The 16,921-nt window shown below is 39.5% G+C and overlaps 2 protein-coding genes across 2 annotated transcripts; both read left to right on the top strand.

The window, feature by feature from the left end:
- The first annotated feature begins 821 nt into the window (after positions 1-821).
- On the top strand, positions 822-5,626 carry LOC134814743 (uncharacterized). The gene is made up of 4 exons (XM_063822940.1): positions 822-1,842; positions 2,312-3,660; positions 3,806-3,966; positions 4,103-5,626. Exons 1-4 carry the CDS (start codon positions 823-825, stop codon positions 4,294-4,296), a joined length of 2,724 nt encoding a protein of 907 aa, XP_063679010.1. The 5' UTR covers position 822; the 3' UTR covers positions 4,297-5,626.
- Positions 5,627-6,742: 1,116 nt separating this feature from the next.
- LOC134815340 (uncharacterized) lies at positions 6,743-11,018 on the top strand. Its single transcript, XM_063823859.1, has 4 exons — positions 6,743-7,794; positions 8,150-9,501; positions 9,667-9,827; positions 10,002-11,018. The coding sequence occupies exons 1-4, from the start codon at positions 6,748-6,750 to the stop codon at positions 10,178-10,180; spliced, it is 2,739 nt and encodes a 912-aa protein (XP_063679929.1). The 5' UTR covers positions 6,743-6,747; the 3' UTR covers positions 10,181-11,018.
- Positions 11,019-16,921: the final 5,903 nt, after the last annotated feature.

Genomic DNA, 16,921 nt, shown 5'->3' with positions numbered 1-16,921 from the left:
CAGGTTATTCTAATTATTCTATGAATGGGCTTGGTAAATCAGATTTACAGCATAGTAGTTAAAACCGTTAAAGTTTCTATCTATTCTCCGTTATCATGTTATGCAGTTCATCAATCAAAATTAACAAAAGATTACAGAATTAAATGAAACGCAGAATGGGATTTGATGCCTATTATATGACGTCGCGTTGAACCTTTCATTTACCTAAACTAAGGGGTCGTTCACATATTGCGTGATCACTAAGGGGTGGAGGGGTTTCTAAATTATTACGCTAGTGTTATTTTAACACAATAGCCATATGTTTAAGCGACTACGGAGGAGGGTGGGGGTAAAATTGGCCATAAAATGATTACGTAATATGTGACGACCCTTAACGGGATTTCAGATTTATCTTTATCAATATTTATAATCTTATCTAACTTATCTAAATATTATATTAGCTTGCTACTGACATGTCTTCTCACTAACACAAGCATTTCTCAGTTTGAGTGGCTTTTAGGAAAGCCCTGACGAGACAAAAGGCCGATGGACGCGATTTTCGTCGCATTGTCACAGATTATTTTCTTCAGACTAGCTTTTATGTAACGCGCCTTGCGAAATTTAGTACTTTTTGGCCACGCGCGTTCTTAGCTTAATTTTCTGAAGTAGTCGAAAATGAAAAGTGATGTAATGGCATCACTGCAGTCCGCTCTACTAATAAGCAGGAAGCTTTCGATTCCGATATCCTTACATTTCATCTAAGTCTTGTTATTCATGGTGGCTATTCTTATATTGCTTTGAAATGTATTACACAAAATCACAGTTGTTATCCGCACAGGTAGTATGGCGACTACAAAAGTAGCCACTGGTTCAGCTTCAGTTGGCTTGACCTTAACTGCCGCTGGTGTCGACACCAAATGGTCCAAAGACACGTGGGCAAAGACTGAAGTTAGGTTGAATGATTTCGACTTGTTGGTCCTAAAGAATCTGGTGGGTGCTGCTAGTGATAAGCTTGATAACGATTCAGTTTGCACGGTAATGGGTGATTATCTGTATCAAGCGGTTCGGGCCTGCCTGAATTCTGATAAAATGAAGCTGTTAGAGATTAATGAGTCTAGAGCAAGTACTCCTAGTATAGGAGGGAGTATTAAACAAACTAAAAACAGAAAAGGTGGTCGGAAAGGTGGGGGAGCGAATAAGGCGAAAGGGGCGAAAGGGCCTTCGAAAGCTGATCAGATTAGAATGCAAAATTCAATCGGTAGCTTAAACTCGAAAGTTGAAGGAGCTTTATCCGCATTTGCCGGTAATGACGACTTTCGACGCCCGAAACTGTTTTTGGAAAAGATCGTGGAGATGCGAGGGATTGGTTTTCTATGTTGTGCATGGTTCTTGTTGACAAAGCGGAAAAGTCTGTCTTGGGACCAGGAATTGACTGCCTTAACTTACAGTATCATTGTGTCATTAGAGAGATTCATCAAGGTAACGGAAAAACTGAAAGGGAAGTCGCATCTTGATTCTTTGAAAGACGACATCGTTTCAGTTACCCTAATAAACGATTTGAAGGACAAATTGGCGGAGCTAAAAGAGAAATTCGAATTCAGTGGCGAGAAACTATACCGTACATCTCCACAATTGTTAATTTTCAGTGACTTTGATACTGTCCTCCCAGTATCAGCAGTCAAACCTTATCCACATCAATCCAAAATATGTAAAATCCTGGAGGATAACATTGACAATGGATGTTATATTATGTACCGTGCTATCACTAATGCGGGTAAAACTACTACCATTGCAATGTTGGCTGCTACGGTCCAGAAGATCAGAAACACTAGGCATGAAAAAGACCCCCTCGCTAAGCTGACGGTATGTTATCATTAGACTTTATATATATAGCTATATAAGCTTGTATTATTTAAATATTTAGATAAGTTTAACTCAATTCTTGCATGTCGCGTGGTTGGGATCCCTAACAGACCGAATCAATGCCGCTTACTGTAACCCTACCCCCATCCCCTAACCCACTCCCTAACCCTATTGCCTACTGGTAGTTATTAAGCGGTAGGGATTCAGTCTGTTAGTGGTTCAGACCGCTCATCCGTAGTATAAGCTAGGCTTTCATTTAGTAGTTATTCAATTCATTCTGCTACAGGAAGGGAAAATTAATAAGGGAATCATATTTTGGAACAGTCTTAATTATTAAAGATTGATTTTACATTCTCTCGTTAGTATTCTTGTGTAAATTTGTAATGATCCCGTTTGATGCGACAAGCAAAAATGCTTTTATCAGGAAAGGAATTACTCTCGTTAGTGGTTAATATTTGAATCGTTTCAGATAATCTTCTGCTGCAACGTCAACCCTGTAAAAGATGCTGCTGGTCAATGGCTGTACAACTCAACCAACATCAACTCCATTGATCAACTTCCGTTTGCTATAGCATTTGATAGGCCGGACGGGGAGTTGGTGATTCGTAACAGTTTTATGTGCAAAGATAGGCCAGATGACAGACTGGTCATAATCTGCTCTCCACATATTGCTATGAGAGTAATTAAAGAACGTAGCGGCACAGCTCCATTCATCTTGTTCCATGATGAACCAACTTCCGGAGCTGAGAACCGGGAAAGCAGTTACCTTCACCAAAATGTTGAAATAATGATGTGCCCTCCTAGATGGACAATCGTGTCTTCCGCCACTCTTCCCACAGAGGTCGAACTCGACCCATTTATAAAGAGGTTCAAAAGAATGAACCCCTCGGGTCACATTGAAAATGTAGCTTCTGCCAAAATAAACATTGGCTGCGACATATATTCCCATAATGGTACCTCATTCTTGCCCCACTTGGGTAGCGGTTCAACGGACGAACTTACCGAATGTTTGACAAATATTAAGGACAACATGTTCCTTAGCCGTTCGTACACTCCCTTATCCGTGTCAGAGCTGTGTAACTTCGCCACAGAGTATGAAGTACCTGGCGTACCAAAGATTGGCGATCACTTTTCCAAAATAGATAATCTCAGTGCCGATGCAGTGAGATTATTCGGGCTCAAGATTTTGGACCAGGTATCCAAAACTGACGACTCTACGACCAAAGAAATATGCTCCAAACCCATCAAATGCTCCGGAAGGAGTGTAGAATTTGCTAACCTTGGCACAACAAGTGCTTCTAAGTTTTCCCAGATGAGTCTCATTGCAAGTGGAGATCCATTAGCATTTGCACTGGAGACCTTCGCCGACTTCATTGAAGAAATCAACGATACTAAGGTGTACAGTATTGAGAAGCTTGTATCTCAATATTGGAAAGTTCAGGAACAGTGGTCGAGCGAGATCGAGAAGATAAAGAAGCGAAAGAAAAAACCCCCAGCCTCATCGAAAAGACGAAACTCCACTGGAGAGGCAGAAAAAGAAGAAAAGGTAGACTATGAGCAACAAGAAATGGATCTGCTCGCAAACAAACCGTTCCTGTCCTTCCCCGAATATTATCAAATTAACACCCGGCTGCACGCTGAAAAATACTCTCCGAACGGGAAAATAGATGTGGAGAGGTACCCCAACCCTGATTTTAGTTTTCTGACTGATTCGAAAAAAAATCTGAATGTACCTGGAGATGTTTTGCTTCTATTATGTTGTGGCGTGGGAATATATGCTCCTGAAGATTCTAGAGTCAACAGTGGCGGTTACCTCGAGTAAGTTTCTTTTTTCTAAAAAACCGTTCGCGTTATTTATTATGAACTTATAACTTTATAATAACTAGCTTATTGACACATGCTCCTTGGAATTTGTTGCTTATCTTGTCATCTTGATCTAGAATTTACCCTATCATCACCTCAGGCAAGTGATATCACTAGCAAAAACAGGAAGATTGGCGTATCTGGTAGCGGACCATAACATAGCATACGGAGTTAACTTCCCCTTCTCCCGGACGATAGTGTGTGATGATTTCACTGCAGATCATAGCATGAACACCGTCTTTCAACTCATGTCTCGAGCAGGTTAGTTTTATTAGTTTATAATATGAGGGTCAAAACATTTGTCGAGATGATTAGTTCCGAATTTTCGCCTCCAGGCTCCAATGGCCTTTAGGTGTTACCAAATTCTCCCTATTTTTCTTATTACCCCTTTGCCCAGGTCGTGTTGGTCAGAGCTGGTTTGCAGAATCCTTCGTATCAGACGAAGTGGTGAGTACAATGAGAGACTATTCTCACTCCGATAAGTCACCCGATGGTCAGGTGGAGATTAAGAACATGATAAGTGTAGCACGGGAAATAACGATAAGAGACCGTGAACAGAGGCAAGCCCGTGAGGGTATAGGGGGTCTGTGATGATAGGGCAGGATATTTAGGTGAAGTCTTGTTTTAGGGACAATTTGTATTGTTGTTTACTGATGGGTATTGTAAATTTTGCATCTACGTAACATTGATATTCTCATTTCTCATGATACTATATATTTAAAATCTTTGTTTGGTCAAGTATTGGGTCGGTTTGCGGGTAGTCGATGAAGGTTTAGTGTAGTGAAGTTGTCCATCAAATTGTTGGATAGCGTGTCCGTTATTTTCCTTCTTAAAATTTGCTTTTTTGCAGATTGATTATAGGGATGTAGCTAGTTGTGTTAATCATAATATATTGTGAATTGTTTGTAGGTAAAATAGGCGAAGCAGGGAAAGTAATTTATTTTATGGAATGTCTTTCATATATTTTAATGCACTTTAAAGTTAATACTTCGAAACCTTGTGATTTCTGGTTTTAGAATATTGGCTAGTAGGTCTAAATTGGTATTAGTGAGTTTCCCGGCATGGCTTCTATATCTCAAGTTTTCCACAATACTTTTTATTTTGAAATGTCCTGATAACGTGAAAAAATATGTTGGCAGAGGAAAAATATTTTTCAGATTAGGTTATTTTTAGTCACATCACCTCCTAAGTTTTAAAAGTATCACTAATATTTTAATGTTAAAGCCACAGCGATCACAATCAATTCTCATTTCTGGTTCATCTCTATTTGTAAAGCTGGTTTCAACTTGGGCGTTGGGATCATGTTTATTTTTTATTTGTAGTGTAACGTCAATTGTTAGGGTGACCTAATTTTTATTGCGCTATCCTTGGTTTGGAATGATTGTAAAAAGAATTATATTGCATTAACTTAAACAAAAGATACTAGTCAAGTTCAGATAACCCTTCTTGCCACTCGCATATGTTAGATGATCGACTTTATCCTATCTCAAATTTATTTAAATTCTGTGTGGGTTTATAATTTAAATTATATTGATATGATGTGATTGCCATCTTTTTAATATCCATCATAGATCAAACTTGGTTCAATAGAATCGATAGAGTTCGTTTTAAGAACTATCATTGATAGCACCTAAATAGCCCCTGTGATTTTCTATAACTCTAAACTTTGCTACTGATGGGAAGATGATGTAAATGTGATATAACAGTTGACCTGTGACTTGAACGAATTACTAATTTGATCGCTGATTGGTTAATCGAGCTGTTATCAAATTACATTTGTGTCTCCTCCCCTCCGGTAGTCTAGTCTGTAAGTTTGAGCTGCCCTTTATAAGCTTTATTTGATGAGAGAACATGTTTTATCATTCGTAGTTGTCTATATTGATCCATTTTTGGATTTTCACTTTCAAATTTTTCTGCTCCAAGATAAGATTTTCACTTGTCTGTCAGTACACATAATCATGATAATGACAGTGGAAAATGAAACGATTAATCCTTCTGGTCTCATATTGAGTAACAAATTAAGTAGCCCGGTCTTGTCTTTGATCTCTATAGTTTATCTCAATTGTAACCAGCATGTTAGCATGTCCGCATGTCAAAGATCTTATGATTGTAACCATAATTCATGTGACGATTTAATGATTTCCAATCAAATTCCTAAAAAATGGGGATCATTAATTTCAAGTAATCACCGTAAATACTAAATGCATGAAATTAATGCGTGCCCGATGCACTACGATCAAATAAAGTCATTGTTGTAGGATCGGAATTGCGTTTCAGAGTAAAGTAGAATTTTGAGCTTATAGTTACTACAGATGGCTTAGTTGTATTTAACTTATTATTGTTATAATTAGTATAATCATTAACTAGACAGTAATCAGCCGAGGGGGAGGGGGGGTTTCCAAATGATTATGCTAGTGTAATTTTGACACAATAGCTATGTGTAAAACTAATTACGGAGGGGGGACATTGATTACGTAATATGTGAACGACCCCTTAACTTACTGCATGTTTAGATCCAAAAATTTAAAAATACTTAAAAATTTGCTCAAAATTACAAACTAAGTATTAGGGTCTGGCAATTGTTGGGGATGACTCGAATCGTGGGTCTCAGAAATTTTTCGGACACTGATTCCAAATTTCCCCCTATAAAATCTAAAACGCCTCCCTTGTATTGGGATACAGGGGCAAAAAACGGTCTTGACCACGCGACACTGACAGGCTATAAGTAAAAAGATAAATTTTTCAGGGATAGGGTTGTGGTTTGGATTATTATATTGGTTCCGGTTAGGGTTTTCGTAAGATTGTTTCATTCGGCTGCAAAACCGTACAAACCCAACTAACTTGATAATATTTGAGCGAGCAAAATATTATGAGCCTTCTCCAAGTCTAAGAGCGGTTTTTAGGTCCCAATTTGTCTCTTGCACCACTGTCTATGACGTTGTCTATTATAGAAATACCGGATAGTTTCTTGCGAAAAATAATCAACAATTCAAAGGGTGAAACTGAAAGGGCTCTATAAAAAATGTTATCCTTTCAGGTAGCATGGCTGCAACACAGCCCAGTGGCAGTACGATTGTCACAACATTTAACAAAGGTTCATCTTCAGTTAAAGATACCTTAACTGCTTCGGGAGTAGACGTAAAATGGACCCGAGCTGATTGGCTTAATACGGAAGTTAAGTTAAATGATTTTGACTTGTTGGTCCTAAAGAATCTGGTGGGTGCTGCTAGTGATAAGCTTGATAACGTTTCAGTTTGCACGGTAATGGGTGATTATCTGTATCAAGCTGTTCGTCCCTCTTTGAACTTAGGTAAAATAAAGCTGCTAAAGGGTGACGATTCTAGAGTTAATAACAGTACTTCTGGTTTAGGAGGGAGTATTAAACAAACTAAAAACAGAAAAGGTGGTCGGAAAGGTGGGGGGACTAAAGGCGCTAAAGGGCCTTCGAAAGCTGATCAGATTAGAATGCAAAATTCAGTCGGTGGTTTAAACACAAAAGTGGAAGTAGCTTTAAGCGCATTTGACAGTCATATTGACGAATTCCGAAGTCCAAGACTGTTTTTGGAAAAGATCGTGGAGATGCGGGGGATTGGATTTCTATGTTGTGCATGGTTCTTGTTGACAAAGCGGAAAAGTCTGTCTTTGGACCAGGAATTTACTGCCTTAACTTACAGTATCATCGTGTCCCTAGAAAGATTCATCAAGGTAACGGAGAAACTAAAAGGAAAGTCGCATGTTGATTCTTTGAAAGAAGATCTAGTTTCAGAAACCCTTATAAAAGATTTAAGGGAGAAATTGGCAGAGCTAAAAGAAGCGTTCGAATTCAACGGCGAGAAGTTATATCTAACGTGTCCGAAATTGTTAATTTTCAGTGAGTTTGATACTGTACTCCCAGTATCATCAGTCAAACCTTATCCACATCAAGCCAGAGTATGTAAAATACTGGAGGAAAACCTTGACAATGGATGTTATATTATGTACCGTGCTATCACTAATGCAGGTAAAACTACTACCATTGCAATGTTGGCTGCTACGGTCCAGAAGATCAGAAATACTCGGCATGAAAAAGACCCCCTCGCTAAGCTGACGGTAAAGTTGTATTATTTATTGTTTACTTTAACCTTGTCTAAATTTTACTCTGTCTATAAGTTTACAGAGATTCGCGTTCGCTATAACTAAAATAAATTATCACCATTTGCTAGTTATAGTTATATTTTAACAAGTAAATAGAAAAATGCGATTTTCTTGATCATTTCCATCTTGCTGGTTACTTATGCAGAATGGAAAAAAATCTATTTCAAAACTTTAAAGCTGAGGTTATGATAATATAATAACATTGATTCAATATTTGCATAGTGACCACTTAACTTCCCTACTGTCATCTATCCCTAACTATCATCTGTGCTTAAAGTTGAACTGATATTTAACATTTCTGTTCTCTCAGATCATTTTCTGCTGTAACATAAAGACTGTAACAAGTGCTGCTGGTCTGTGGCTGCAAAACACTACCCACATCAGCTCAATCCCTGATCTCCCGTTCGCTATAGCATTTGAAAGGCCTGAGACCCGAGAATTAGTGATTCGAAACAGCGCAATGATTAGACCAGAATCAGAAAACAGACTTGTAATTATCTGCTCTCCTCATATTGCTACGAGAATAATGAGAGAACGTAGTGAAACCCCATACATCTTGTTCCATGATGAACCAACTTCAGGAGCTGAAAATCGGGAAAGCAGAAACCTGACCAAAAATGTTGAAGTATTGATGTGCCCTCCTAGATGGACAATCGTGTCTTCCGCCACCCTTCCCACAGAGGTCGAATTCGACCCGTTTTTAAAGAAGTTCAAAAGAATGAACCCCTCGGGTCACATTGAAAATGTAGCTTCTGCCAAAATAAACATAGGCTGCGACATATATTCCCATAATGGTACCTCATTCTTGCCCCACTTGGGTAGTGGTTCAACGGACGAACTTACCGAATGTTTGACAAATATAAAGGACAACATGTTCCTGAGCCGTTCGTACACTCCCTTGTCCGTGTCAGAGCTGTGTAACTTCGCCACGGAGTATGAAGTACCTGGCGTACCAAAGATTGGCGATCACTTTTCCAAAATAGATAATCTCAGTGCCGATGCAGTGAGATTATTCGGGCTCAAGATTTTGGACCAAGTATCAAAAACTGACGACTCTACGACCAAAGAAATATGCTCCAAACCCATTAAATGCTCCGGAAGGAGTGTAGAATTTGCTAACCTTGGCACAACAAGTGCTTCTAAGTTTTCCCAGATGAGTCTTATTGCTAGTGGAAATCCGTTAGATTTTGCTCTGGAAGCATTCGCCGACTACATTGAAGAAATCAACGATACTAAGGTGTACAGTATTGAGAAGCTTGTATCTCAATATTGGAAAGTTCAAGAGCAGTGGTCGAGCGAGATCGAGAAGATAAAGAAGCGAAAGAAAAAACCCCAAGCCTTATCGAAAAGACGAAACTCCACTGGAGAGGTAGTAGAGATAGAAAAACAAGGAACAGGCGACTATGGTCAACAAGCGATGGATCTGGTTGCAAACAAACCGTTCCTGTCCTTCCCAAAATACTATCAAATTAACACCCGACTGCACGCTAAAAAATTCTCTCCGAACGGTAAAGTTGATGTGGAAAGGATCCCCAATCGTGATTTTAGTTTTCTGATTGAGAAAACTGTGAATGCTCCTGAAGATGTTTTGCTTCTATTATGTTGTGGTGTGGGAATATATGCTCCTGAAGATTCTAGAGTCAACAGTGGCGGTTACCTCGAGTAAGTTGACTTATTATCTTAAAATTGATGGCGATCCGTATGTTATTATCATATATAATTAGATTTATGATCTTTAATTTTATTTCGACTTCTCGTCTGGTTTATCTCGTCACACTCGTCAACTCCACATTCAGTCGATCCAACCTAAAACCTGCATAACATCAGGCAAGTGATATCACTAGCACAAACAGGAAGATTGGCGTATCTGGTAGCGGACCATAACATAGCATACGGAGTTAACTTCCCCTTCTCCCGGACGATAGTGTGTGATGATTTCACTGCAGAACATAGCATGAACACCGTCTTTCAACTCATGTCTCGAGCAGGTTATGTTGTGTGTTGGGTAACTTAGAATCTAATCTTAAAACGATTAAATTATCACAAGATGTTTGATTGGAGGTCATCATCACCATTCGTCAAACTTACTATTCAATTGATGATATAGACTGTCAGGATATCTGTTGGTATTGCCAAATTTTCCTCATGTCCACTTTGCCCAGGTCGTGTTGGTCAGAGCTGGTTTGCTGAATCCTTCGTATCAGACGAAGTGGTGAGTACAATGAGAGACTATTCTCACTCCGATAAGTCACCCGATGGTCAGGTAGAGATTAAGAACATGATAAGTGTAGCACGGGAAATAACTCTGCGGGAACGCGAAAAGCAGCGATCAGCCCGCTAGGATATAGCCATAGGGGGGGGGGGGGGGGGGGGTCTCTTGTGATCGGCGAACTCTTGTTTTAGGGACAATTTGTATCATTGTAAATTTTGCATGATCTATGTAACATTGATATTCTCATTTCTCGAGCGATAATATATCTAGAAAAGGTTGAACTCTGTTCGATCAAGCTTAGCTGAAATGTGCCTAAAATTAAATATGCGCAGATTGGAAAGGAAATAGCTAGACTTGTTAATCATGAGCCAGGATATGGTTTAAATCATGATCCATAATCCATTGTTTCATTCATCTTCATTTTTAACTGTTGTTGATTTAGATCGAGTTTATTTTCTTTATTTTGTATGTGTTGTGTAAAGTTAATTTTTAGTGTTTAAATGTGACTTAATTTGTAAAAGGGTATTGTAAAAAAGAATTCTTTTGCATATAATATAGTCAGTACAGACTAACTTCAAAGTTTAGGTAGCATTTCCTGCCGCTTGCATCTTTTAGATGATCGACTATATCGACTATACTGTGACCTGTGTCCATACTGTATATCGTATCTCAAATTCATTTAAATTATGTGTGGATTTATAATTATATTGATTTTATTACCATTTACTGACTAATTAAGTTTATCTTAGATCAAACTTGGAGTAAAATAGAATCGATAGAATTAGATAGTTTTGAGAACCATAATTGCGATAGCACCTGATTCATGAATGTAAATGGTACCTACTGCAATTTTCTATTACTATAAAGTTTGCTACTGATGGGGAGATAATGCATGTAAATTTGTTGTAACGGATGACCCTGACAATTACGCATTTGATTTGTCGTTAAAAATATTTTCTGCTATAAATTAAGATTTTTACTTGTTTAATTTTCACTATCTAATTTGCCACATTTGGTAAAAGAGGACAAAGGTTCATAAAAAAATATGAGAGCTTGTTTCCGCCGTTAAAAAAGGAATCTTAAATTTTCTATTAGAACTTAGAAGATTGATAAAAGTGTAGCTGGTTATGTAAGAACCGGTTCATATTGTTCAGGTGCAACTTTCTCCTTGACAGTTTTCTACAGACCGCTGGCTAACTCAGTAATTAAGCCAAGTTATCCAAATAGAGTAAGGTTCTGGTCGTTCTTTTGGATTGTTTGAAATGTGACAAAAATTGGCTCTGGTTGAGCAGTATGTAAATCTAACACAATGGTTCTAGCACAATCTAGATCTAGTTTTTTACGATGGGTGATCAAAAAGATAGGAGCTCTGTCGATTTTTCCAGTTTTTAACATTTAGGGAACCACAAAAAAACTTCAGACAAGTGCCAAGGTTTTCCGAAAACCATTTTTGACTGAATAGAAGTTAGTAGAACATTCGGGCCGAAGGAATTCCTTTTCTTCCGGAAGAATTATGAATAGTGCGCGCGTAGCATCAGCACGTGCACCATGGTAGCGCGCAACATTTTATGGTTTGGAATGATTGTAAAAAGAATTATATTGCATTAACTTAAATAAAAGATACTAGTTAAGTTCAGATAACCCTTCTTGCCACTCGCATATGTTAGATGATCAACTTTATCCTATCTCAAATTTATTTAAATTCTGTGTGGGTTTATAATTTAAATTATATTGATATGATGTGATTGCCATCTTTTTAATATCCATCATAGATCAAACTTGGTTCAATAGTATAGTATCGATAGAGTTCGTTTTAAGAACTATCATTGATAGCACCTAAATAGCCCCTGTGATTTTCTATAACTCTAAACTTAGCTACTGATGGGAAGATGATGTAAATGTGATATAACAGTTGACCTGTGACTTGAACGAATTACTAATTTGATCGCTGATTGGTTAATCGAGCTGTTATTAAATTACATTTGTGTCTTCTCCCCTCCGGTAGTCTAGTCTGTAAGTTTGAGCTGCCCTTTATAAGCTTTATTTGATGAGAGAACATGTTTTATCATTCGTAGTTGTCTATATTGATCCATTTTTGGATTTTCACTTTCAAATTTTTCTGCTCCAAGATAAGATTTTCACTTGTCTGTCAGTACACATCATCATGATAATGACAGTGGAAAATGAAACGATTAATCCTTCTGGTCTCATATTGAGTAACAAATTTAGTAGCACGGTTTTGTCTTTGATCTCTATCTCAATTGTGACCAGCATGTTAGCATGTCCGCATGTCAAAGCTCTATTGATTGTAACAATAATTCATATGACGATTTAATGATTTCCAATCAAATTCCCAAAAAATGGGGATCCTTAATTTCAAGTAATCACCGTAAATACTAAATGCATGAAATTAATGCGTGCTCGATGCACTAGGATCAAATAAATTCATTGTTGTGGGATCGGAATTGCGTTTCAGAGTAAAGTATAATTTTGAGCTTATTACAGATGGCTTAGTTATATTTAACTTATTATTGTTATAGTCAGTATAATCAGTATTACTGAATATATCTGTGAAACTACATGTTATGGGGTAGGAACCATCGTGAGGCAATTTGTTTCAATAATTCAAGACAAGATATGTTAGAGCATGTTCCTAGGGTCTGGTAATTGTCGGGAATGACTCAAATCTTGGGTTTCAGAAATTGGTATTGATGAGAAAGGCCCTGAGGGTAAGAAAGTAAATTCTATCGATGGATTTTTTGGACATTGATTCCAAATTTTCTCAATGAAATCTAGGGTAAAAGCACTTCCTTTATGACTATGAGTCATGGGCGAAAAAACGGTCTTCGCCACGTGACAGGCTAGTAAAAAAACAAAAACTTTTAGGGATAGGATTGTGGTCAGCTTAGAAGCTTAGAGTAAGGAGTATTCTCAAAAAAACATTAAAGGGCTCTATAACAGATTGTAGGGCCTGTCGTGATATCATGGATCGCTTAGGTTCCACCAGGGATAATGTTATTTTTTGTCCGTTTTTGTCCTTTTTTGTCCGTTAATTTTTGTCCGTTTTGAAAATATAGGTACCAAACGGACAAAAACGGACAACTTTTTATTTAAATTTTCTCCACAATTTGTAACAGGCTATCTGCAGAAATGGGTAGCCCGATTAATGACCATGGTCCTTTCTCAAATTTTTAATCCTCAATTAGGTACTAAGAACAGTCTAGGAGGAGGAGGAGGAAGGAGAAGGAGGAGGAGGACTTATGAAGAGGAGGAGGAGGAGGAGGAGTGAATAGGAGGAGGATGACTGAGGAGGAGGACTGATGAGGAGGAGGAGGACCCAGGAGGAGAAGGAGAACACAGGAGGAGGACCCAGGAGGAGGAGGAGGACCCAGGAGGTGGAGGACTGAGAAGGAGGAGGACTGAGGAGAACTCAATAGGAGGAGGAGGAGGGGGACTAGGGGAGGACTGGGGAGGAGGACTGAGGAGGAGGACTGAGGAGGACTGAGGAGGAGGAGGACTAAGGAGAAGGATGAGAAGGAGGATGAGGACTGAGGAGAACTGAGGAGGATGGCTGAGGAGGATGACTGAGAGGGAAGAGAGGAGGACGAGGAGGACTGCGAAGAAGGAGGACAAAGACTGAGGAGAAGGAGAAGGAGGAGGACCTAGGAGGAGGACCCAAGAGGGGGAGGAGGAGGAGTAGGACTTAGGAGGAGGACTGAGGACTACTTAGAAGGAGTGACCAATAATCGTCGTGATGATATTTATGGGGGGGGGGGGGGGGGATCATGTTATTTTTTGTCCGTTTTTGTCCTTTTTTGTCCGTTAATTTTTGTCCGTTTTGAAAATATAGGTACCAAACGGACAAAAACGGACAACTTTTTATTTAAAGGAGGAAGGAGAAGGAGGAGGAGGACTTATGAAGAGGAGGAGGAGGAGGAGGAGTGAATAGGAGGAGGATGACTGAGGAGGAGGACTGATGAGGAGGAGGAGGACTGAGGAGGAGAAGGAGAACACAGGAGGAGGACCCAGGAGGAGGAGGAGGACCCAGGAGGTGGAGGAGGAGGAGGACTAGGGGAGGATTGGGGAGGAGGACTGAGGAGGAGGACTGAGGAGGACTGAGGAGGAGGAGGACTGAGGAGAAGGATGAGGAGGAGGACTGAGAAGGAGGATGAGGACTGAGGAGAACTGAGGAGGATGGCTGAGGAGGATGACTGAGAGGGAAGAGAGGAGGACGAGGAGGAGGAGGACTGCGAAGAAGGAGGACAAAGACTGAGGAGAAGGAGAAGGAGGAGGACCTAGGAGGAGGACCCAAGAGGGGGAGGAGGAGGAGTAGGACTTAGGAGGAGGACTGAGGACTACTTAGAATGAGGACTGAAGAGAACTGGGGAGGACGAGGACTGAATAGGAGGACGAGGAGGGGGACTGGGGAGGACTGACTACTGAGGAGGAGGAGGACTGAGGATGACTGGGGAGGAGGAGAACTAAGGAGAAGGATGAGGAAGAGGACTGAGGAGGAGGACTGAGGACTGAGGAGGACTGAGGAGGAGGACTGAGGAGGACTGAGGAGGAGGGGAGGAGGAGTAGGAGGACTTAGGAGGACTTAGGAAGAGGAAGAGGACTGAGGAGGACTGAGGAGGATGCCTGAAGAGGATGACTGAGGAGGAGGACTGAGAGGGAGGACGAGGACGAGGAAGACTGAGGAGAAGGAGGAGGAGAAGGACTGAGGAAGAGAAGGAGGAAAATGAGGAGGAGGACCCAGGAGGAGGATGAAGACTGAGGAGGATGACTGAGGAGGAAGAGGAGGAGGAGGAGGAGGAGGAAGAGGAGGAGGAGGAGGAGGAAGAGGAGGAGGAGGAGGAAGAGGAAGAGGAGGAAGCATCTAAATGTTATTTCCATTTTTGTTATTTTTTGTCCGTTTTTAAATGTAGAATTGCCATAAGAGCTGAGTGTAAGATTAGGTTCCTGCTAGTAGATTTTAACCTGTCGACAATATTTCAGGAATGATTCCCGCAAGAAATCATATTATTCCTTCGTTTTGCTCTGAAATCTACTCTGGAAGTCTAGCTGTTTGTTTGTTTGTTTGTTAATTAACGTAGTTAGATTACACTCAAACTGTAATCACAACAGTGACTATAAGTGAAGACATCTAATATAGTGTCTATAAGTATAAGTGAGGACATGACGATGAGGATCAAATTGTTACCTCATACATGTATACATTTATTAATAAGATTGGAACGTATGATGAGAGAAATTGTTGATGTAAATGCAATGGTGATCACAACCAAGTTCTGAAATCACGCTTCTATAGGAGCCTATATAGTAACGGTAATTATTAGAACTGTCAATTGTCAATGTTGTTGTTTTAAATTGTGTTGAGTACGGAGTACTAAACCTGAGCATTTGTTACAAATTGTATCCATTCAGGTAGCATGGCTGCGACACAGCCCAGTACGATTGTCACAACATTTAACAAAGGTTCATCTTCAGTTAAAAACACCTTAACTGCTTCGGGAGTAGACGTAAAATGGTCCAAAACTGATTGGCTTAATACGGAAGTTAAGTTAAGCGATTTTGACTTGTTGGTTCTGAAGAATTTGGTTTGTGCTGTTACAAATAATATTGATTATGAATCAGTTAGCACAGTGATGGGTGATTATCTGTATCAAGCGGTTCGTCCCTCCTTGATCTTAGGTAAAATGAAGCTACTAAATGGTGACGACTCAGCTAGTTGGAGTACTCTTAGTATAGGAGGGAGTATTAAACAAAATAAAAACCGAAAAGGTGGTCGGAAAGGTGGGGGAGCGAATAAGGCGAAAGGAGCTAAAGGGCCTTCGAAAGCTGATCAGATTAGAATACAAAATTCAATCGGTAGCTTAAACTCGACAGTTGAAGGAGCTTTATCCGCATTTGCCGGTAATGACGACTTTCGACGCCCGAAACTGTTTTTGGAAAAGATTGTGGAGATGCGAGGGATTGGTTTTCTATGTTGTGCATGGTTCTTGTTGACAAAGCAGAAAAGTCAGGAATTGACTGCCTTAACTTGCAGTATCATTGTGTCATTAGAAAGATTCATCAAGGTAACGGAAAAACTGAAAGGGAAGTCGCATCTTGATTCTTTGAAAGACGACATCGTTTCAGTTACCCTAATAAATGATTTGAGAGATAAATTGGCGGAGCTAAAAGAGAAATTCGAATTCAGTGCCGAGAAACTATACCGTACATCTCCACAATTGTTAATTTTCAGTGACTTTGACACTGTCCTCCCAGTTTCAGCAGTCAAACCTTATCCACATCAATCCAAAATATGTAAAATCCTAGAGGAAAACGTTGAAAATGGATGTTATATAATGTACCGTGCTATCACTAATGCTGGTAAAACTACTACCATCGCAATGTTGGCTGCTACGGTCCAGAAGATTAGAAATACTCGGCATGAAAAAGACCCCCTCGCTAAGCTGACTGTATTTATCATTAGACTTTAGTGGATTAAATCTTTTTCAATGTTTACCAATGTTTATATAATAATCATATGCTGAAACAGTCTTGACTGATCGATTTAAAAACAATTTCTTTAAATTTATCATTATTATGGTTTTTTTTGTCATTTCAGATCATTTTCTGCTGCAACATCAAGTCTGTAACAGATACTGCTGGTCAGTGGCTGCAAAACACTACCCACATCAGCTCAATCCCTGATCTCCCGTTCGCTATAGCATTTGAAAGGCCGGACGGGGAGTTGGTGACTCGAAACAGTTATTTCTGTAAAGATAAGCCAAATGAAAGACTGGTCATAATCTGCTCTCCACATATTGCTATGAGAGTAATTAAAGAACGTAGCTACATAACTCCATTCATCTTGTTCCACGA

Source organism: Bolinopsis microptera, chromosome 5, assembly GCF_026151205.1.
Source record: "Bolinopsis microptera isolate Bmic1 chromosome 5, MBARI_Bmic_1.0, whole genome shotgun sequence".
NCBI classification, from domain to species: domain Eukaryota; kingdom Metazoa; phylum Ctenophora; class Tentaculata; order Lobata; family Bolinopsidae; genus Bolinopsis; species Bolinopsis microptera.
The sequence above is the reverse complement of the archived record's forward strand: the minus strand, read 5'-3'. Positions and strand labels throughout refer to the sequence as shown.